The 23,950-nt window shown below is 41.4% G+C and overlaps 1 protein-coding gene across 1 annotated transcript in view; it reads right to left on the bottom strand.

Moving 5' to 3' along the window:
- Positions 1 to 15,438: 15,438 nt before the first annotated feature.
- The window catches only part of HS6ST3 (heparan sulfate 6-O-sulfotransferase 3), a 343,317-nt gene continuing 334,805 nt past the window's right edge, over positions 15,439 to 23,950 (bottom strand). Inside the window, exons 2-3 of the mRNA XM_034059993.1 lie at positions 17,093 to 17,108; positions 15,439 to 16,144 (exon numbers count right to left, since the gene is read on the bottom strand). Coding sequence (XP_033915884.1) covers positions 15,439 to 16,144; positions 17,093 to 17,108 — 722 coding nt within the window. The remainder of the gene's footprint in view (positions 16,145 to 17,092; positions 17,109 to 23,950) is intronic.

Raw genomic sequence — 23,950 nt, 5'->3', positions numbered from 1 at the left:
AACCAGCTGTTACAGGTCCCACTGGAACTTTCTGTGCTTCCCACCAACCCCTAACCCAGCAATGTAAGTGCCACTCTAAGAGCTGAGCGCCAACTTTTAGGCATTTCAGTGTGGAGATCACAAACCCTTTTGTGTCAGTGGATGATAGTTCTAGAAATATTCTGAATTTGACCTGCACACTGCCTTGGCATTGGCCTTTCCACCAGAGGTCTATTCCTGTATGTTTAGGGTACAAAAGTCTACGGAGAAACCAGTGACACATCTCTCAATCATGTAATGGTAGCCATTAAAAGTTCTACAAATGAAATACTAATTTTCATCTCCCATACAGATCAGATTTTATTTATTATATATTAAAAAAAAATAATGTAAAAGAAACTCTGCCACAGCATCTTTCTAAAGAAAGCATCTGAAGCTTATTGCAGACTTAAGCAGGAGAGATTTAGGTTAGATATTAGGAAGAAATTTTTCATTATGAGGTTAATGAGGCACTGGCACAGGTTGCCCACGGAAGATATGGATGCCCCATCCCTGGAAGTGCTCAAGGCCAGGTTGGATGGGGCTCTGAGCAACCTGGTCTAACGGAAGGTGTCCCTGCCCATGGCAGGGGGTTGGAACTGGATGATCTTAAGGTCCTTTTCAATCCAAACCATTCTGTGATTCTATGAAATAAAGACATTCTGCAAATGCTTTACATGTTTTATTTGATTTTTCCTATAACCTTGTGTTGGAGTGGCCATGCTGACACCCAGATGGCTTTCTCTGTGTCAGGTTAATTTGCCTTCTGCATGCGATATTGTGGCCATGAGCCACCCAAACTGTTGCAACTGTTCCCAAGGGGGTGACATCCCATGATGTGCAATGTCCCACCAGCCCCCTGTGTGACAAAGGGGCTGTTAATGGCTGAGAGCCTCCTCTGTCTACACAATTGCAAAAGATTAGCATTACCCAAACAGAAAAGATAAACTTTGGGAGTTTGCCAGAGACTTAAGCAATTAATAAACTTAATTGCTTTCCCTCCTCACTGAGATCCCAGTATTGTCAGAAGGACATCAAGGATTTCTCTTTGTTTATTGGAATTAATTTACTTCTTCCTCAAATGACAACTGCAGCTTGGCTAAAGCAGTCAGCCTCACACTAATTTATTTGTTCCGTGAGTACCATTCAGCTCCCCACAGAAGTTACCAAATTAAAAATTGTCAGTTTCTGTAATGGCCTGTCCTTTTTAATCTGAAAAAGTTCAAAGTCTGGCCCACTGGCTCTGAAGGGAAAGCTGCCAAGAGCAGCTGCTCATGCTGGAGCATCAATGTAAATGTTCCAAAAGGTAGATAGTCACTGGGAGGGTTTGGCAAAGTATCTTGCAAGTGGAGCAAGAAGGCAAGGTGTCATGTGTAGAGTAAATTAAAAAGGAAATACTATTTTAGTGATACCTCCTCAGGAGAAGACAGAGCTCAGGTATCAATCTAATCAAACCCAGACTCTGGAAGTTAATGTATTTCTATACTCTGAATTCAAAAAAGGGGAATAACTAAAAATCCAGACATGCTTGAACAGCAGCTATTAACTCTCCCTTGCCTGCTTTTCCTTTTTCATCAATGTCCTTATTCACCAGTTATCTTTAGCAAATTCAGGCTTTGGTAACACTCAAAGCCATCGTGGTACAGTCAATACAAGTGTATCCTTGGAGACCAGCAGGGTTTGTGCTTGTTGTGTTCTCACTGCAAGACGCTGCTGGAAGAGATACCCTGAATCTTCCCACTCCCCTTGTTCCCTGGTGTCAGGTACTTGAACAACCACAGAGGAAGTGGGGACCAGTTTAAGCCCCTTCTCCAGGTCTTCCAGTGTTTGCCATCTACCTGATGGCCACACAACCAGTAGCAACAAATGAATGCAGGTAAAGATGGGGACTATCTAAAGCAGTGTGCTAGGAGGCAGATCTCGGGCTGTTTGCTGTCACTTGCTCTGATGTGGATTTGCTGGAAGGGTCTCAGGAACAGATGACTTCTGATCTAAACTTACTGATACATTGCAGCTTATATTTTGTTAATGGTTTTCTCATTAATGACAGAAATTAAAAACAACAGCTCATAAATCCTTGTCTAGAGGAAAGGTTGCAGCTCTCGCAAGCAGGCAGAACAGAGAGCAAATCTGAGGGAGGAATTCATGCAGCGTTTTGTGCAATGATGGGGTTAATGCACACAGCTCCTTGGGATTTATCTCACATCTTTGATGAACAGAGAGAAAAAGATGCTGTCTCTCTTGCCTTTTCTAAGTCCCTGATAAGTTTCTCAGGGACTAAAGATTTTCTTTTGGCCTCCTGGCATGACAGTTACCACAGAGTTTAAATAGTAATTACTCCATGGGATGCTCTTGGCATTGACAGAGAACAGCTTTGGTCCCTTGGATATTATTTTTTTAATCAGAGATTCAGTCTTTTTACTAATATCTAAAAGGCAAAGTTGAAAATTACATGACCATGCACGTTAATTACACTATTTCTGATAACAGTGGGAGTTTTCCCGGTGTAAGTATTTGAACAAAGATTTCAGGGGGTTTAACAATTTTTTGCTACAAAAAGGAGGGCACTGAGAATAGAGAATCAGCAGAGAGCTTAGTGACTAATTACAGCCTAGGAAATACCATTCCTGGTCCCTGAGATTACTCTGTTTTGATTACTGCACTTCAGGATCACATTGCTGGCTCTACAGACCTCTCTGAAAACATTTTTCCAGTGGAATTAGGAAGTCAATAATTGATGTCACCAGGCCTCCAGCAATTCCTGCTGTCTACCTTGCTTTTTTTCTCTGCATGGTTTAAAATACTGAGTACAGTTAGCTTTTGCTTACAGTGAACACTTTCTTCACGGAAGTCTGATTTTGTCTGCCTCCTGTACATTTGACCTGGTGTCTTGCATGGCTCTGATGGCTTCCCTCCTTCCTGCCTTGTGTCACTGGAGCTTCTGCCCCAAAAGCAGGTCCAGACCCTTTCTGCTCCCTCCACTGGGACTGTCTCAACTGTGATGAACTGTAAAGTCAAATGAGAAAGTGAGTGGCTTGCAGAGAAGGTCCATGGTAAGTTCATGCACGCAAATAACACATGGCCTAAGGAAGATTTTAGTGTGCAGGGAAGAACAAGAAAAAACATCCCTGTGGTGTACCTTTCTTTGCATCAATGAAGCTGCACAAGGGTATACGTCTGATGTGGTCTCAGGTCTTATTTTAATTCTGAGGTTTTGGTGTTATATTGGGGTATACTTCAAAAACCTCCAAGGGACTCCCCTGAGGGGTGGTGCACAAGCACAATGTGTGTGATTTCTTCCATGCTGCATCCCTCACCCACTCTACTGAGATCTCTCCACTGAGGGGTGAGAAGGTACTTGTGATTTCAGGCAGGTTGTGTTGGTCACTGCTAATTAACAGTCTTGAATTAGCTCTCCACTGAGAAGCAAAGTCAGATATGATGTTGCAGACCTTAAAATATCTGTCAGCTTGAGATCCCTTACCTGGGGTTTTGGTGAGAGCTGAAGCAGTGCATTATATGCATGAAGCAACCATAATCCCAAATTCCCACTGTGCAGAAGGAACCCCTTGACCCTCCAACCCCATCCCAGAGTCACCCTGCACCTGTGAGCAGGCAGCTTCTCCTGCCTGCTTTAAGAGAGAGTGTATCAATATTCACTATGTATTTACAGCCTTGGTGTGGAAATGCATCTTCTCATAGTGCTGTATTATTTATAGGCTAGGCCAAACACTGGGATATTGAAGTAAGGCTACGAGACATTTTGAGTTTCAGAAGCAGCTCATAAATAAGAAGTTAAGTTTTATATTTTAAGAAGAAACGTTAGAAGTTCTTGTCCTTGAGTCTTACAGGGAAAAGCTGCACAAAATGCACTCCAAAATACTGCCAACAACTATTAACCTGATTCTTCCAGCTCACCCAGCTCACCTCTGTTGTAAACCAGCTTGAGCCAGGGTTGTCCTGCCAGCAGAGGAGGAGCCAGGTGGCTCTGCTGCCTCTGTTGTGGAAAGGGCAAAGTAAGAGGGGTGGTTTCACTTAAGAAGTCACCTATCTCCCTCTGCAACAGCCATCTCTTGCTCACCTCCATTTCCTGCCACTCTCCAGTAACTGACCTCAAGGAGGAAGATGTCCACCTAACTTCCAGATGCTGCTTTCCTTCTCCTAATCTGGGACCTCAAAATGGCTGTGGTATCCTTGAACACCAATCCTGAGTCATCTGCATACTCCTGGAGGAAAAAACACCACAGATACAAACTGGGCTGTAGCAACATATCTTGGATGATGACACTTTTTATGGCTTCTAGAGTGGGTGCCTCTTCACTCGTGTCTCTCTGCTACAGACACCCAGAGAAGTAAACGAGTCTGGATTCTTGCATGCTATTGAAATATAAGCATTAAATCATTGTAATTATACCTTTCTGGCAGCTGCTAGGGTGGCAAGTTTGATTTTTGAGCTTCCAAACCAAAACACAATTAATGAAATTTTTGCAGAAATAAAAGCCCCCCCCCCTTTCTTCTTGACAATCCCTGCATGTAGCTCAGCCTTGCTTCCTACTGCGTGTAAATAATAATGTGGCTATCAATGCATTTTTGCTACAATTTCTAAATGCAGTTGGAGCAAATTAAATCAGAAAAGGAAGTTGTAGCACTTCACATTTTTTGCATATACGGTTTCATGCTGTGTTATACACTGTGTTCATCACATTCTCTGTACCTTATTTGCTGTGAGGTATCTGAAATTCTTTGTCTTATCTGATCTATGATTTAAGATTCTGACCTTTTCAGCTTCCTGCAATTTCACTGCCAGCTCACTCAATATGCCTTTGTTTATAGCCTTACAGCAGAGAGACCAAGTGAAGACCGGAGCTGCTTATGTGCTTTAAAGACAGACATTTCTGTTTGCCAGAATCTGTGTGTGAAAGAGGGAAGCAGTGACATAATTCCAAAAGTTTTTAAAGAACCTGAGAATACAGATGAGAAAGGGGATTAAACACCCTTCCAGCATGACTTTCTAATAAAAGAATGGACTGAAAAGCAATACCTTTCTGTTAATGGCAACCTGTGTGAAAAGCAATTTCAACACTAATAAAACCTGATTTTTCAGCTCCATGGCGAGAGCAGCAGAATGGCAGCATACATCTCAGCACTTTCATCAAAATGGTTGGGAAGGCAAATGAAGCCTTTATATCTGCTACTGGGATGCTGTGTCAGCTTGCCTCAAGTTCTGCTCCCCCACTGTGAGGAAGGGTGCAGAATGAGCTCTGGAGACACTAATCTGTGCTGGAGACTAGCTGCTAAATTTATTCAGGGTACTAGAGACGAGGGCTGAGTGTGAATTGCAGAAGACCCTGGTGACACAGAGTGACAGCAATAAAATGACAGATGAAATTCAGCTTAGATAAATCTAAAATGAGGCACGTGGGGGGAAAACACCCAGTCTTGTCTTTCCATACACTTAGCTGAGTTCTGTGCTGATTATTGCTACTTGGAAATGAGATCTTGCCATTAGAATAGATAATTTTATAGAAATGTCGGATTTGTGCTCAAAACTAGTCAAAATTGAATTCTAGTAAGTATTATGGAAGGAATAGTAAACAACATGAAAAAACATCACTTGTATTCACCATACGTATGCACTTGTGTATTGAGCACTGCGGGCAGCCCTGGTCCTCCGGTCTCCAAGGAAAGATGCAGCAGAATGAGAAGTGCTGCAGGCAAGCTCAGCCAGCATAATCAAACACATGACACTTGCTGAAGTCTTATGCTCTTCTGCCTGGTACAGACAGAGATGAAAGAGAGAAAAATGATAGAGAACTATGAAATCAGGAGTTGCTTGAAGATGGGCAGGGACTTGTTCAGTGTATCTTCCAGCATAAGAACTAGGCATGCTTAAATGAAACTGGAAGGTGTCTAACTCTAAACAATCAAAAAGAGGTAGGTTCCTGTTTTGTTCATGAAACTTTCATCACAGTTCAGCTAAAAGGTTCGAGAAGTTAATGCTTAAGTTCAAGGAGCAACTGGGTAAATTAAAAACAAGAAAAAAAGATGACAAAAAGCCCTGTTAAATTCAGAGATGATAAATTTGGTCAATAAGTCCTTGACCTGAAAATGACTGTCAGCTAGGAGACAACTGATCATATGCTTTCCTGCTCTTACAAAAAGCCTCTTGGCCCACTACCAGAGAGAGAATGCTGGTCTAGTTGTTCCTAGTTCAGCTCTAAAAAACCCTATTTTCAATGTAAATCTTAATAGTTTTTTGTTCATAGGCTATTGTTGGCAGAGAGAGATGAACCAGGGAGATTTCTCAGTTACAATAAAGAGGTCACTGTAACCTTGGGTTCATCCAGTAGAGTCTACAGATACAATTAATCTGCTTCAGATTTCTTCAGTTTGCCCCCCTTTGCAGTACAGAGAAATAAAGAGGCAGATCAGTATGTCCTGGTTTAGGTAGGTGTCCTGGTCTGGGAGATGAATCACCTTCTGCTACTGCCTACATTTCCCAAGCCTGGGACCATATGACTCAACAAGAGTGCATATTTTGCCCAGGAGTACCAGAAATACATATTTCCTACATATTCATTCCTTCAGACACTTATTCCATTTTGTGATTTACTTAAGTACGTTTCAATGTAGCATAAACAATGTTGACTGATAAATACTGATTGGAGTTTATAAAGATGCTTCTTTGAAACAAAATCTGGCAAAGACAAACCTGGCTCAGACCCTGGAGAAGTTTAAATGCAGACCATGATCTGCTGAGCTAGCTGCCCAGTTGATCCAAATAGAAGATGAGACATCCTGTTATCATTCATCTAAATCTTTCTTAAACCGCAACTAATTTATTTGCCTTTTAATTCTCACAAATGTACAGCTGAGTAAAACCATGGTTGTACAATTTAGACGATCAGTGCTGAGGCCACAGCCCAAAGACTCCGTCACCATATGACTCACTACACCTGGTGTGGCCACAGTTCCTATATAACCCATCAATTATTGGTTTTCTCTGTGTGTGTAGAGAGCAGAAATGCTTGGAGGGAGCAAAAATATCCCTATGCCCCCACCTCCTCTATCCATATTGAGCTGGGAGGCAGAAGCTGAGAGAAGTTCCTCCCGATTATGAGCAGAGAAGGAAAGGAGCCATTTCTGGGGTGAGATTGTTCTTATCCCCATCGTAATTTGCTAAAGCAGGCCAGATGCCTGTGCCTTAAAATCACACTTGCCTCCGCTACCCATAAGGAGATCTCCAGCAGTTGCATCAGGGGGCTGGCTGCCATCTGACCACTATCTTATGGGAAAGGAGTTTCACTCAGTATGTCTCACAGTGAAGTGGTGAGCTGCTTATCCAGGTGGCCAAACTCCTGCAGTAAAACCCTTGTCTGAGCAGGGCAGGCTTTACTTATTCTTACCATTACATGTTTTCCGCACTCTCTGCTTTTACAGGACAGAGTCATTGACTTACCTCCATATTGTCTAATCTCACTTTTTCATATTCAGAAGTTTAGGGCATACTTACAAATTTTGTTAGGAAATGCTGAAAGGTGTCACACCTTGTATAGACTCTGCAGGTAAAACAGAAATGAATGTGAATGAAATCTGAAAAAGCAAAGACTTTCTCCAGCCGTACACAGTACAGCAGAGCAGTGCTGAGTCTCACTCTTGCTTTTGACTGTGGCATAAACTGCACATTACAGTACAACTTTCTGATGTATTTCTTGAAATGTAACCATGTATGTGGAAAAAAATTATCTGTCTTCTGGTGGCAAAATTCATTTCTCCTTCTGCTATATAGTAATATTTATCAGCAATACAGACATTCATTTCATTTACCGTCTTGCTGCCCCGTCTTTCGTAACTGCTTTCACCAGAGTGCAGGACCCAGAAATGTAACAACATACAGTTTGCTCATCCATCACTAACGCTGCCCTGCAGTTCATTTAATTTTGTGCTCACAACTGGTGATGATGATGAACTCTGAGCTTGCAGACCAGCTCAAGTGATGTCCCCTGATACTACAAACACTGTGAGAGCTATTTGAATTCCTTACCATAAGTCTCAAGAGAAGAGACTGTTGTCTGGAGATCTGCAGGTATGGAGACATCTGCACAGGGTTTATGTGTATGAAGCATTTATTCTGAGATCTGCAATGTTCTGGAGCAGCAGCTGAAGGTCAGGTGGGCAATTTCAGGGCACCATGAACAGCACTGGATGATTCTGTTCAGCAGCCTGACAACCCCCTCAGGGAAGAAATTCTTCCTAATATCCAGTCTAACCCTCCCCTCCTGGCACAGCTCGAGGCCGTTACCTCTTGTCCCATCACTTGTTACCTGGGAGAAGAGACCAACCCCCACCTCACTACAATCTCCTTTCAGGCTGCTGTAGAGCGTGATAAGGTCTCCCCTGAGCTTGCTCTTCTCCAGACTAAACAACCCCAGTTTCCTCAGCTGTTCCTCACAGGACTTGTTCTTCAGACCCTTCATCAGCTCCGTTGTCCTTCTCTGGACTTGCTCCAGCAACTTAATGTCTTTCTTGTAGTGTGGAGCCCAAAACTGAATACAGGTTTCAAGGTGCAGCCTCACCAGTTGCCTGCCCCTTCTTCCAAAGCTTTCTGTTCAGCCAGGCCAGTCCTCTTCCCTGCTGGCTCATCTTCTGGCATGTAGGGGTGGCCTGGTCCTGCACCTTTAAGATTGCCTTCTTGAAGACTGTTGAGCCTTCCTGAATAACTTTGCTCTTCAGGATTGCCTCCCAAGGGACTTTGTCAACCAGACAAAGTCTGCCCTCTGGAAGTCCAAGGCAGTCCAAGGCTCTTCTGCTGACCCCCATCCTTATTTCTCTGAGAATTGAAAACTCTATCATTTCATGATCACTATGCCCAAGGTAGCCTCTAGCTGCCACATCACCCACAAGTCCTTCCCTGTTCACAAGCAACAGGCCCAGTGGACACCTTCCCTGGCTGGCTCCCTCACCAGCTGTCAGGAAGTCATCTTTCCCACACTCCTTGAACCTCCTAGACTGCTCTCCCTCTGCAGAAGTTGTATTTCCAGCAGATACTTGCTAAGTTGAAGTCCCCCATGAGAACAAGGGCTAGCAATTGTGAGACTTCTCTGACATGCTTATAGAGTATTTCATCTGCCTCTATAACAGACTGCCACCAGAATATCTGCCTTGTTGACCTTTCCCCTGATTCTTACCTATAAACACTCAATCCTATCTATCTTCATCACTAAGCTGTAGACAGTCAAAACACTTCCTAACATACAGATCTACCCTACAGTCTTCATATATATACAGACTTCAAGCACAAACCAGCAGTACAGATGAATTCAGTTGAAGTGAATGGAACTGGAGAAATAATCAAATGGGAGACTGAAATGAAAATGAATTCTAGAAAGCTGCTGGCTACTATAGGCTCAAACAGCCCCTGCTTACAGTGGTGTTTCTAACAGTAGCTGTTTGAGTCTAAGGTGCTATGAAGAACAATTAACAAAACCAATCAGAACCTCTGAGAGCTTCCTTTCTTCTACTACCCTCATTAAATGTTGTCTTTGTTGTGTCCCAAGGGTAATCTGTCATGCAGACTATGTATTTTTTCACCTTTAATATAGCTTTCTAGGGCACTTGAAAGAGGTCAGTTGACTTTGAGCAAAAAGGGATTGGTCATGATCACTGCATCCTAGTTTGTAACATCATGAACTTCTCTCTTAACCAGACTCGCCTCCAGGGATGTATCATGTCTGCAAGGCTTGTTGTTGGGATAATTGAGAAATGTGAAAAACAGTCATGGAACAGGGGCCTGGTCTACTCTTGGAAGAGGCAGAAATAACAGAGGGTCTCAGTCACTCAGTAGAAGATAGGTCAGTGTTTCCTCCTTACTCATGTCTGTCCGTGCTCCTCCATGCTCCCATCCCTGCCTTAGTTCACTGTATTCACACACTTACATGGAATAGTGTGCCTGAATAAGCAATCAGCTCCTCTCAAGGCCCAGGCCCTCTCAAAAGATACAAGGGCATGCATAAGACGCTTACAGTGCGGTAGCAGACTGCAACCTCTCATCCTTCCCCACAGCAGCTCATGAGATTATCCTGAGAATTCAGACTGGCCTCAGTGCCGCTGGAGTAGGAACAAAGTCCAATGAATTCACTACTGCTGTTTGCATATTTAAGTCTTAATCCAAGTAAGGAAATTCTGACACTGGGTCACTTGACTTACTACTGGTGACTATTCAAGTCTCGACTCTCCTGTCCTAATTCAATCTGAGATAATGCCCAGCAAAGTCAATTGAAATCAAAAGATTTGGTGCTGGGCCCAAACAAAATTAAATTGTAACTTATATCAACATGCTTTTACTCCATCTATATATTGTTAAAAAAACGTAATTATGGTTACAGTGGATCTTTACTAATGCTTGAAACTGGTCCAACAGAAGCATTTTTTATCATTCTTATGCCTATGTAGACAAGATGGAACCTTTAGTGTTTCAAAAACGCAAACAATGTTTATTTGTTGCTCATAAGTAATTCATGGACCCAACAATATTCAACAAAACTTCTTCATTTTTAACAGATTTCTTAATGAGCATCATTTTACAGAAAACCACCAACAAATAAATATATGAAAACAATTGATTTTGACATCACAATGGTTAAACACAGTAAATAATTCATTAAATTGTGCTTTACATCAATGAAAATCCCTAGGTCTACAACCTATCTTGTAAATAGGAATAAAAGTAGATATGGTTACTCACGATACAATCTCTTAGTAGCAGAGTTCACACACATTATTGCACATAAACAGAAGGAAAAATCCTAAAGTAATTTACAGCCTATTAATTTACCCTTTCATCTTAAATATGGCAACTCATGGGAATCTTGATTTATTGTTTTTTCACTTCCAACAAGCTAGTGATATGGCCAAGAAGAAAGTCAAGGACATTGTAGGCTATGGAACCCATTTCCCTCCACAAAATATCAACAAAGAAAGTACTACAATGTGAACCAAACTGAGAAGTGATTCAGTGCAAACTGGCTACCTTTTCTGAATATGCTTTTGCCACATACAGGAAGAATACAGCAATTTGCCTCAGGAGAATGATTTTATTGTGATTGCTCGTCTCGTACAGGGTAGTCTCCACCAGCCTTGAAAGATATTCTTTATCCTAGACCGAAAAAGAGTAGTTCCAGGGGAACAGCAATGGAAGAAAAAAGTGTCAGTGTGAAGTTTTATAACATCAGTGCCCATATCTGATGGAAGGCTGCAGGTAGGAAACAAGAATTCACTAGTGCAGAAAGAAGCATGTGTTACATAGAAAGCCAGATTGAAAGCCAGTCAAATCTGAAACATCTCCAGATGCAAAAGTGATGTGACCTACCATTTGGTTTGGCTGAATGGATATGCTGCAGTTAGGAAGTTTGACTGTGGATGTGACTTCCATTGCTTTTTTGTTCTGTACTTCTGTTTTTAGTGAACTGCAAAGAACTACCACATGCTGGGTAGAATCCATGGCAAGGCTATCGCAACCTCACTATTAACACAACCACGGTGAAGAATACCTAATATCAGAAATGGTGTTTTCCTTTCCCCATAGTGGAAAAGCTTTTTATTGTTAGCATTGCTGAGTAGGAAAGAAAAGACGAATTTTCATTCCTTCACACTTTATTAAGTATGGCTCATAGGCAATAGGCTGAGTTCTTGGACTAGACATCAAATTACCAGGAACAAGTTTTAATGACACAGCATGTTTCTCTGTCTGCTCCAAGCCTACAGTGAATTATAACTGGAGAAGGCAGCCAGTGCTGAAGATGTGATAGGAGAGATTAGCAAGTACATCTCCATTACAAAAGAATGAGATTTGTTTCAGCACCACAGTAGCAGAAGCCAAATTGCCTTGTTTAAGCAACAAAATAATGCCAGGAAGATGGACAGAAATCCTATAGTGTTGCTCACGAATATTTTGAAAGAAACACACTGTGCTCTGATCTTATATGAGCCAGTGTAATTAAAGTGAAGCTTGTGCTGTCAGAGCAACAAAAACCTGGAATAACAGAGATATGAACATGGCCTTTATTTTACTTTTGTGTTACTTTATTTCAGGCACAGCGCCCAATAGGAAAAAAGCTGCAAGCCTGTGTGTTAAAAGTCTGCCTGGAAGTATTTCCAAGCTGCTTTATTTGTTATGTGCCAGGAAATTCTGCTAAGAAAAACAGTATTTTTGGCACAGTGAGTTTGCTGGATCTACTGCTGGAGCTGGGGAAGGAAGTGCCAGGTCCTTCACTCTCAGAGCCTCTGGGCAAGATCTCCCACCACTACAACTACTCCTGTACATCCACGGCTATTCTGCTACACAGGCTCCAGGGAGAAAAACCTCAAACAAACCAACTTCAATTTTAACTAAATCCCCAGCGTTAAGGCAAATCCCCTTACCATAGATGCTACAGCACATTAAGAGCTCTTCAGGACCCTGATTTTGTCTCCTGGGAAATGACTGATGAAAAGGTTAGGCATTGCATTAACATATTGCCAGACTATTAAAGCTAATGTAAACCACCCAAAGATTGTTTTGATTTTCCTCATTAGGCTTTGTTTTGTGTCAGGCAGAAGGAATAGTCTAGAGAATGGTTGGTGTGCTTAAATAGCTGGAAACAGATACTTACAGTCACTGGTGAGGCTCCAGGGAACCATTGCTGAGTTCTGTCTCCTCTCCCCTGAAAAGATAACACTGCATTTTCTAAATGAAAAACGAGTCCCCTGTTGCTGTGAGCAGCACGAAGAGGTGGCCCACTGGGGAAAGAGGCAGGGTGAGAGGAAGGGGACCCTTTTTTTGTGACGGGGTGGGGGGGTGGGGGAAAGAAAATATGCTTTACCACAAAAGATGGGCTGGGACTGATTCTACTTTCTCACTTATCTTCTTCCTTAATGTGAACTTGGCCTTGCATCTTTTCTCTCACATGGCTGGCTGTTCTCCTGCACAGCTCTTCCTCTGGCCCTTCAGGGTCCCCCCAAGACACCATTCCTCCTCATGGAAGCATGGAGCGCATCTGCAAATCCTGGACATATAGTATCAGGTGCCAAGGCAGCCTTCCCCTCTCTTGCTGCAGGGTCTGCAGCAAGATGCAGCAGTGGGCCCAAGAATAGTGAGATGAAACAGCTCCTGTTGTTCCTGTGTCACCAACCGGAAAGCTCCTTGCTTCCATAGGACCAGCCCAACCTGAAGCCCTGGTATCAGCAGATAAGATATCAGATCACTGTGAATTACCTGCATTGCAATAAAGGTGCAATAATATCAATCAGGCTTAGCTCTTCATAGCCTTCCTGTCCTGCAGCCAGGGCGAGCTTCATACCTAAGACTGTAAATATTTAAGTTTAAACCTCTGAAGGTTGGTGTCCATACATGAGTGAGGTGTCTGATTGCCTCTTCCAGGCTATGGAGATCCAAGCAGCATCATCTGGGGAGTCTAGAGAGCTCCTCATTCTTCTCTAAGCCAGATATCACAAGCAGGAGAGTAATGACCTGCAGTCCTGTGTTTTCCCTTCTGAATGCAGAGGTGGGAAGAGATGCACATGATCCACCAGTGGAATAGGTATTAGGGATCATAATCCATCACTACTCACCCCAAAAGTATCACACTGACAATCAGGCATAAATCAGCATCTTGCTAATAAACTACATTGATAATGAGGCATCATCTTGACAGCCCTCTTAATTTCTTAATAGCTGTTATGATATTCAATGTTTAATGTATTATTGTATGTATTAACTTTCAACAAGATGGGTTAGATCTTATCTCTGATATTGTGTATAGATAAGTAACAACAGCATTGTCAGAAGAAGAGAAGATACTGCATGCACTAAAAAAAAGACCAAAGAACCTTGGAAATGAAAAGACAAATACTGAAATTCAGCCTCTTTTGTTCTGTAACTCATTAAGTTTTTTTACCCACTGGATAAAAACCTTGAATTTTGAAAATAGATGAGAAATGTGCATCCACATCAGGTACTCCAGTATTTCTAATTAGCAAATCTGTAAAGTAAAAGCCATTCATGCATGCAATAATATACTTTCAGCATCTTGATTTAGCAGCCATGTTGAGGCACTTAGAGAAATTTCCTCCTAACGCTTTATATTTATGCTAGAAGAAGGAAAAAAACTCTCTCAAAAGATCCATGGTGCACAGGACCCTCTTTTTAAAAATTTCACTATTGCAAATGGAACAACAGAAAATCTTGGAATAAAGAGATGCAGTCTAACCACAAGAATGTAACATGGAGGAAGAACCCACTGAATCTTTTTCTAGACAAGGAACTAAGCCAGATAAAGATCTCTCATCATGAAACAATAAATTTACAAAGAATCTTCATACAGAGTGATAAATATCAAGACTTTCCACATAGCCATTATGCATCCTAAAAAACTGAAAGCTGATTTTTTTTCTAGCCACTACTGTAGTTAGAGAGAAAACCAATTTAAATTGTATTCACTTGGCATCAATGTATTTTAACAGACAATATCATAACCCTGCCTAGCCTCACAGACAATAGACCTTCAGGCTTTCAAAGCAAATACAGAAAATGTCACACTAATATTTCAGCTTTTCCTGCTCTCTCTTTCCTCTTCCCTGTAGTTTGCTTGCCCCCTTTTCACCTTTGTGAATGCAAAGGCTGCTTTCATTGCCTCCATCCAGATAATCTCCATATCTGCTTAGCTGTTGAATGGACCTCATTTCTCAAGGCTTTGCCTTTGCCACACATGCTCAGAAGGGTGGCTGCTACCTGGCTGGTTTTGGTACTCTCAGCATCTGCAGAGAAATAAGCTAACCCCACCACTACTTCACTTATAAATCATCTCTGACTACTGGCTAACAGAACAGAACAAGCAATGCCCCAATCCCACATTTCCTAGGCCTTTTTTAATCACCTCACCAAATTCTTCCCTTAATCAAAACACAGCACGTAGAAGCTCAAAGGGCAATGTGCTTTCCTCCATTTCATTCACTAGAAAGCTATACAATTGCAAAGGACAGTATGAAACAAAACAGCTCTCATGTCACAGAGGAACCAAACCAGGTATTTTTTTCCAATAGATGTCTGCACAAGTTTTGGTAGCTCAGATTGTATAGGGTACCTCTGTTGACATAAAGGATATAGCTCTCTCTTCAACCCATCCTCATAGCTTAGGGCTTTGAAGGAAGTCTTTTTGGACAGGAATCTATTCTGTGAATCAATAACACTGATCAATGCCTATTGAGAAAAAAATACATTCTCCTCACTGGAAGAAACCAAGAAAAACTGAGACAAGGAGGGGTAGTTAGTTGTCAGATGTGGTCTCATTTACCAAAGCATAGGCCTTCCTTGGCTAATACCCAGGTAGCCAAGTTGCACAAATTCTGTGATCCTCTTCTTCAGCTAGTCAAGATGGAGGAGGATCACCACCTTGCAACCTGACTGTTATAATCTTCAGTAACGGTTACTTCTGCTGCCTCTTCCCTTGGTGACTGGTGAGCTCTCTGCTCCCGCAGCAGCCGCCGCTCCTCTCGCCTCTTTAGCCGGTTCTTCTGATGTTCCTCTTGCTTGGAGTACTGGAAGCGTTGCAGGAACAGGTCCTTCGCATATTCATACAGCTGTACGTCCAAGAAATTCAGCTCCTCTATCCGTTGCCGCACATCCTCACCTATGTCCACATTGGAGGCCCGTGTAACGTTGAATTGAGTGAATGGGGAAATGAATTTCAGGTTGAATGTCCTCTCAAAAAGGTACTGCGTTTTCCTCTGAAATTCCGTGAGCCCAAAGAAGGCCATGTTTTTCAGATTGTTCTTGGCGCTTTGGAGAAGAATCATATTTCTTTCACTCTCATTCATAAAAGTCAGGTTGTAGCATCCCACCAGGCTGAGGTCTGCCAGCATGCGCACCTGGCGGTTGTTGGCCAAGTTGTAGCTACAATCCATGAATTCCTGTAAACTGACTCCAGACCAGTCGTCTCCTTCATAACAGGTAGGCAGCTCGTCTGGTGTTGGACTTCTTCCATCACACATATGAAGGGAAGTTTTCCACGTTGCACCCCTCTGGACATGCTTCCATTCACTCAAGTACCGTGATACTGGATCCCTCAGCATTGTGATGTAATAGAAGTTCCTGAAACATAATTAAACACAGTTTTAATATTCAGTGGATTTCATTTCTCTATTCTCCAATAAATCGATTACCAGCCACCACCACTACCCCTTAACTTTTCCCAATGTAATACAGTCATTTTAAGTGACTGCTTTGGAGACAGTAAAAAACTTAAAGCTTCATAAATACTGTGGATAAAATACAACATAAACTGGGAGAAGGAGAGATCAAAGGAAATAAGCAGCTATCAGAGAAACGGAATTACTTTGACCTATCAACTGTTCAGTGTTAGTTACTTTATGTAGAAGCCAATTAACTGGAGTGTACTCCCCCCTGCTTTGAAATACTAACTCTCAGTAATAGTAGAAACAGTGGGAAAAGAGCTTTATATAAACTTATCACTTCTCTTCTGGACTGAGACATGCATGTCTCACAAGATGCACAAGATGATAATCCACACAGCGCTTGGTCAGAATGCAAGAGAAGCATGAGCAATTTCATATGGAAGCTGCAAGTGCTAAAAATAACACCATGTGGAAGACTGTCATGAGCCATCTACTTAAGAAGGACCCTACTATTAAATGGGCTGGAGTGAGGATAATGAGACACCTAAAATCCATTCTTATGGCTTAATTTTAGACAAGTGCTTGACTGAAATTAGTTATAATTGTGTAGTACAAAAGCATCTGTTGATATAAAGATTATCATTATACAGCCTCACCTGTCAAGAATACAAAAGAGACACTGAGAAATATTGATTTGAAATAGAGCAAATAACTGCAGAACTGACTTTTAGCTATTGACTTTAGTTTGTACATCTATTTATGGCAATCTGAAATGGACTGCAACTGAGTATGCTTTGAGCAGGCTTTCACAGATTCAAGTTTTTTTACTAAGAAATATTTTATTCAATAACAACTCACCTGAATTACAGGGTGATATCATAAAGACAAAGCAAAACCAAAATACTTATGATTTCTGTCAGCTAGAATAACCAGCAGAAGATTCATGACTAAAATTAACACACAGTCTGGTACAAAAATAGGCTCGTGAGTTTGCATGACTCATCTGACTGCAGACAATACATTAATAAATCATGAGCCTTAAGATTCCCTAAGAAAAGTCTGATCTCAGTACTTTTTCTTGAGTCTAGAGAAGGATAAAGCAAGTAAGCAGGAGGCAAGCTTGCTGACAAGTTAGCCTGTAAACAAGCCAACACTTTGTTTTGGCCATCTCATACAAGAGCGAGCTGCAGTTAAATGAAAAATCTCTAAATCTGTAACAAGCTCCAAGACAATTATTTTTCTTTCCCAGGTACCACCCATTTCCTGCCACCAAAGATTCCGCTACAGATTCTCCGTAAACCTCCTATTTGCCCTAAAAATAGATATTCCTAAAAAATGCAGATACATTCCCCAGTTCAGACCAAGCAAAAGAAATCAGGGCTGAATGCTTTGTCTTTATTCAGTCTGAGTTTTATATATAAACTATATATATATTAATATGGTTTCTGGAATAAGGTTATGAGGCCAAACTATGTACTATGTTCTGCTGCAGGGTCATTTTTTGAACTACTATCTAATGGAAACATCTGTTTCAAGAATTATGTTGTAGCTGAAGAGCTACAGGTGGAAGGATATAAACTAGGGAGTGCTGTTTGGAAGCCATGACTTGTGTTAGCATCAGATGATACTCTGAAGGATGGTATTTCCAAACTAACTCATTTGGAGCTTGGGTTTCCTTGCTGCTGTTCACACATGACCAAACTGCACTACAACTGCTTTGATGCACTTCAGTTACTTGCACAGCCCACACCAACAGTGAACCCAAGGATCGTGCAACCATTCAGACAGATATTTCTAAAATCCCCCTTGTACTCCTGCAGAACAGGAAGTATCAGAAACCCTCTTGTGTCCTCTGCAGTATAGTTCCACTATGAAAAGCACTATCTTTAAGCACTTCAAGTACGGCTTTCCTTTCTTAAACTGGATGCTCATCTTGGCTCTGCTTTGCATGTATGAAATCATGTTAAGAATTGCTTTCCAGCTAGCAAAAAGTGGGACAAAAAGCGGATGCACTTCACCAGTGTTGTGCAGACAAAGCAGCCCAACTCTCAAATGCCCATTAGCTTTCGGCATAAGACACTGTTGCAACATACAGCAGGCACTGGTAGTGTTGTGATAGAAAATGATTGAAGCTTCCAGGGAGCAGAAATGAAAAAAAATGATGGACAAAGATTCAGTAGCAGTTGGCAACATCTACATTGACAGAGACATGGTGTTGGCTTGGCCCTTGTGATGCTGCCCCTTCCCTCGTCGGATAGTTTTGATGTTCGTATGTGGCAGCAGATGGGTTTAAAAGTTGCTCTTGACAATTATTTGTACCTCTAATAATAATTCTGTCTTTCCTCACCCATCTCCAGCAGAGCCAGTCAGGAATGACACAGAGCAACAGCAATTAACAAAAATACCTACTTTGCATCAATCGTTTCCATTTCATGCCTGGATATGTAAATGTGTTTGATGGGCAATAAATACGAATATAAAGCAAATGCAGGGAAATGAGAACAGCACAACTTTGTATAACATCTGCAGCTTCCTTTATGCAGACTGGGAGAGAAACTTTCGTCAGTTTGTTGCTGCTACTGCTTGTGACTACCTTATGTCTGCATCTGTTTTCACTATCCTGATCATTTACTTCTGGTTTGTGTTTCTTTCAGAGAGTTGCCTTCTTGTGTTATCAAGCGGATGGCTTCTTCATCTGGTAGGCAACTTTTAACAGCAGCCTGACACACATTTAGTTTCTCAGGTGCTAATAACTAAAATCACAGCTATCCCCATCGCATTGAAAGTTTACAGCCTTCTATTTAACCTTTTGTTCATGACTCTCCATCACTGTTTTAACCAATCTGAGGTTGCAAGACCTTAAGATTTCTTCCACCTGATCTGGGCACTGTCCAGATGACACTGTTACAACAGAGGACTGGGGGATGCTGCAAAGCAGTTGTGGACAATTTTTTCTTTTAGGGAAAAGGTTGTCATGCCTCTAAAATGATACAAGTAAGAATACATAGGTCATGCACTTCTGCTTCAGTTGGAAAATTATAAAAATTATCTTAGGAGATATTTTTAAATGCTGACATTTATGGTTTAAACATAGAAGAGCTCAGCGCCTAATACAGTGTTCACACTAGGAATGGCTCAGGAGTCAGCTCACAATGAAGACAAGAAGCCACTTATAAATATATGAAACTAGGGATGACCTTCAGTCTCTCTTTTCATCACTGTTCAGTAAAAGAACATCAGGTCAGCTATATATTGAACATGCCTGTTCATGTCTGAATACAGATATGCACTTGTTCTCACCAGTGTAAATGACCCCTCCTTGTGTCACCCATGCTCATGCTTACATGGCTACGTTAAAACTCCACAGCTACCCACTGTAGGAAATACTCAGCAAAGAATTAAGTAATAACTTCTGTAACCCTCTTTCACAAAGTAAACTCATCACAGGTTTTTATTGCCTTCATTTCAACAGATGCCCATCACTGACTACTCAAACTGCTGTCACAGACAGCCTTGGTTCTTAAAGGCTAGACAAGCTCAATACACTGGCCTGTCAGTGAGAAGATGCTTTACACAAAAATTCCAAATTATTTTAAACCCATACAAATTATATCTCTATCTAATCTGTATCTATGTCTGTATATTAGCATTTGTGTGCATATGTGTGTGCAAAAATTTACACTGGAATCTGACCGTAAGTTGCAGTTGTCAATGAAAGAAAAATCACAGTAACCGCATATTGTGTATTTGCCAATGCATCTTGTAGCTGTCTATACAAACATTAGACATGTACATACAGTTTAGGTTACATTTCAAACAACACCAGCCCGCTAGTCCTGGTGCTAGCTCTTCCTGAAAGGGAACTTAATACAACTTCCCCAGATCAATCAATGTCTTTTCAACCCTAATGTACTCAAATCAATAGGTTATTGAAGATGCCACTATGGAACAGCTGATTTTTTGGACACTGTGACGGTCACAGCAAGGGCCTGATGATCCATGCAAGGGTTCAAACAAGCACTGGTGTGAAGCACTGGCCTGCACACTACACTATAAGTAAAAAACACTTGGGAAATCAGAAGGCTCTAGTCCTACTTGCATGAAATCCAGTGTTTTCATCAGCATTAGTCAAAGAAATCCCTTAATTAACAGAACAGCTAAAATGAGCTTCTAGTTATAACCTAAGAACATGTATTTCTCTCACATTGTAAGGTATTTTAATACCTTATATTTAACACTCTAATAATTTAATACTCTGATCTTACATTAATCCTTCAATAGTATTGCTCTGGTTTGGAAATTAATTTCAGAGGAGCAGACTCTGCTATTAGCAGAGGTGATCCCAAAGCAGGGCATTTTGCCTCTTCTATCACCATGGAACAGACGTCCCAGCTGAGGGAGATTTACTAAATATGTGAAGGATCACCACACATAGAGAACAAAAACATCCTGTAGGGCCTCCTGGGGAAGAAGAATGAATGGCATCTTCATAAAAAGAGAACAGCTCACTCATAGCAGCTGATAGTAGAGACAGGAATATTTGAGGTGGAGAAAAAGAGTCACTGGAGAGTATTTTGGAAGATACTAACAGATGGAAGAAAGAAGAATCAAAACGACTGAAAAACCCAGGTGCATCATAAAACCATCCACGTTCTGCTTCTTCCTGTCAGCAGGGAAAATAAAAGCCCTGGTCAAGTTTATAACCCAAGTTGAGACAAGTAGCTATCAGTTTTAAGGCTGGAAGTGAGTGTGCACCCAAAGAAAGGTCTGAAATACCCAGCAAATCCAGGCTAGCAGCACATTTCTGCTAATGACAAGAGGCTGTGGCAAGAAAAAGGCTTGAGAAAGACCTGCATTATGTGAACAAAAGTCTTATGCTTCCCAGTTTTACCCTGAAGCTCAAGTTCTCAGGGGCAGTAACATAGTTAACCACCTATCAGCAACCTCTCATCAGGCAAAGCATCACCAGTATGGGTAATAGTGAAGAGAATCATAGAATCATTTAGGTTGGAAGAGACCTTTAAGACTGAACCCAACTGTTAACCCAGCACTGCCAAGTCCACCACTAAACCTAAGTGCCACATCGACACATCCTCCAAATAAACAAATGAAAGAAAAATAAGGAGAATGCAATACATGAACAATTAGGGAATAAGAACATTCAACAAGGATGGGGGGGGGGGGGAGGCAGAAGGCAAAGAAATATTGCTGGGCTGATCCAAACTGATCAAAGTCATTCTAGAGTAATGCAGATGTATCAGCTCATGGCTGGCAGCATTATTGTGCAGAGTGTCACTGCATCTGTGTTGTGCTTAATTGACAGATAACCTGCCCAACCTAACAGGAACTGATTGTATACTTCTTATTCAGAACAACAGCAGTGTTACAAAAAAGCTATGAAACAGTACATAAACTACAGGCATGTCCATCGGGCTGCAAGAAGCATCATAAAGCTTATCCACCAAGCCAGACAAACTCTATCCAGCCCAAAATCTTTTGCCAAGATTATGTAGCAACAGCAGATAGGTTTAAACTTAGCATCTGTCACAGGATGCTAGTGATGGGAATGGTTTTCTCAGACATCCTTTAAGAAAGTTTGTGGCCTTAATACAATTAGCTGTCCTCTTAAGTTGTCATGATGTCCTGTCAAGTTGTCAAGTCTTTACAAGTCTTTTACTGAAAGAACAGCAAACACCATTAAGAACTCAATGTTTAACCACCCTTACCACATACATCACCCATTCAGCATGTAGAAAAAACACTTAAATGGCTATTTTCTCAAGAGGATCTGAGCACCCACCACTACTGCTGTTCATAACTGATGAGCACTGTGCTTACTTAAAAGTGTCTGTAATGTCCTGTAGATACTCCATATTAAAGGAGACTTGCCATTGACTTCAGCACAATTAAATAAAACAAAAAACCAAAACAGCTTGCATTTTGAGGTACAAAATAATAAAATTTTAGATATGTCTCACTATTCCTCTGAGATTTTGTCCCATGACTCTGAATCCAACCAGCAAAAAACCTTTCCACTGTTTCCCATTTCCAAATTGGCCACATGCTTCTGTTGGTTAACTACCCTTTTTGTTATCCCAGTGACAGGCAGCGCAGCTAAATCTGGTAGGACATGCCTGCTCAGAGAAGTGACTAGGTACTACTTCCAGGGTAGGAGATCTAAATGCAGCGGTCTATGTATAAGCTACACACCTAAGCAACCTCTGAAGCCAGAGAGGAGCTACTCACCACAGGCACTGGTGTATGTCTGCAGAGCAGTGCAGCTGGCCAAGGGTAGGTGTCAGCCCTGGCATGACCTGTATCACTTCGGAGGCTCCCTATGCATTATACTGTGCACACTGACCACAATGGGAGCTTAAGATACCTGCTAACCTGGAGATGTCTACACTGTAGGTGCCTCTAGCTGTAAGGTGAACCCCATGTCTGGAGTCAAAGCCCCTCGCCTGAACAAACATACTCACAGAATGCAAACTTGAGGCCAATTCCAAAAACTGACGAGTAACAACATTTTGTAATGAGCAAGAAGTAACTACAGAGAACCCCCTTTTTGTACCTATGACATACCTATCAGTTATGTTAGTATATTTCTTTCTAAGCATGCTTTTAGAGCTGGACAATTCCCAGTCTAAGCAAAAGTTTTAAGTAAGTTCCTGTATTATTTCATACAAATGTCCAAACCAGCAGTTAGAGAAACAGTCTACCATAATTTTGTTGTCCTTGCTGATACAGCAGTGTATCAGTGAGATAGGGGGAGGGCTTGGAGTCAGACATATGGGATTGCTTGTAGTCAGACAGCTGGGTTATATTTCTGATCCTGGAAAGCAAAGACAGTTGTTCAGGAAGTTACTTGTGATGATACAGTCTGTTGCAGGCAAGAGAAATGTTGTGTTTGAGCATTGGGAAGCACTTCAGATATATGAAACCTCACATTTCATTGCGTGTTAGGAGGAGTACTCCCCATCACCAACTTAGTTTTCTTTTACAGCAATTTGTTGCTTTAGGATTTATTATAACCTCCCCATTTTTTCTGTTTAGAAATTACAAGCCCTTTTTTTCTTTAAAAATACCCTCTGAAACATCAGATAAAATCCTGTATCCATGCTATCAGAAAAACCTCAGCAAAGCTTTGCAGCACTGTTTTATTCTTCTTTTTTGCATGGCTGGTTATCAGAAGGTTAGTGTCCCACACCTGATTAAAGAATGACAGATGACAAAGGGTGTCTTCAGAGATCACTCACTCTCTGACATCACATGACATTAACAGCAGTGATCTAGGCTAATGCAGAGGGGTAGAAGAAAGAGAGCAAACCTGTGGCAACACAAATGCTGCATGTACATCTGGAATTTCTCCACCTAAAGAGTCCTTGAAGTGAGGCCAGGGCAAATTCAATAATGGTGTAGAGCTATGTGAGGATAAGAGAAGAGGAAGAGTGAGCTACTGGGTAACCTATTTGAGCATCCAACTGGTTTAAATTTATCCTATATAGAAAAAAGATGAGTTTGAAAATCCAGCACTACTTCTGCACTGCAGACTATGGTAAAAAACACATCTGTAGAGACTTTTTCCTTAGGTATTTTAGGAATGAAAACAACTGGCCTGGGACTATGCAAACTGGTAACTTTCTTTAAAATGCTTTTGGAGTTAGAACCTGTGATTTTGTACTTAGTACTTACGTGATTTTGTACTAAAAATAATGAATAACCATTAAAATAATAATTATGCTTCCTACACATCACATTGCCA

Source organism: Melopsittacus undulatus, chromosome 2 (assembly GCF_012275295.1).
Source record: "Melopsittacus undulatus isolate bMelUnd1 chromosome 2, bMelUnd1.mat.Z, whole genome shotgun sequence".
Taxonomy (NCBI): domain Eukaryota; kingdom Metazoa; phylum Chordata; class Aves; order Psittaciformes; family Psittaculidae; genus Melopsittacus; species Melopsittacus undulatus.
Note: the sequence above shows the minus strand (reverse complement) of the source record. Positions and strands in the feature narration are given on the sequence as shown.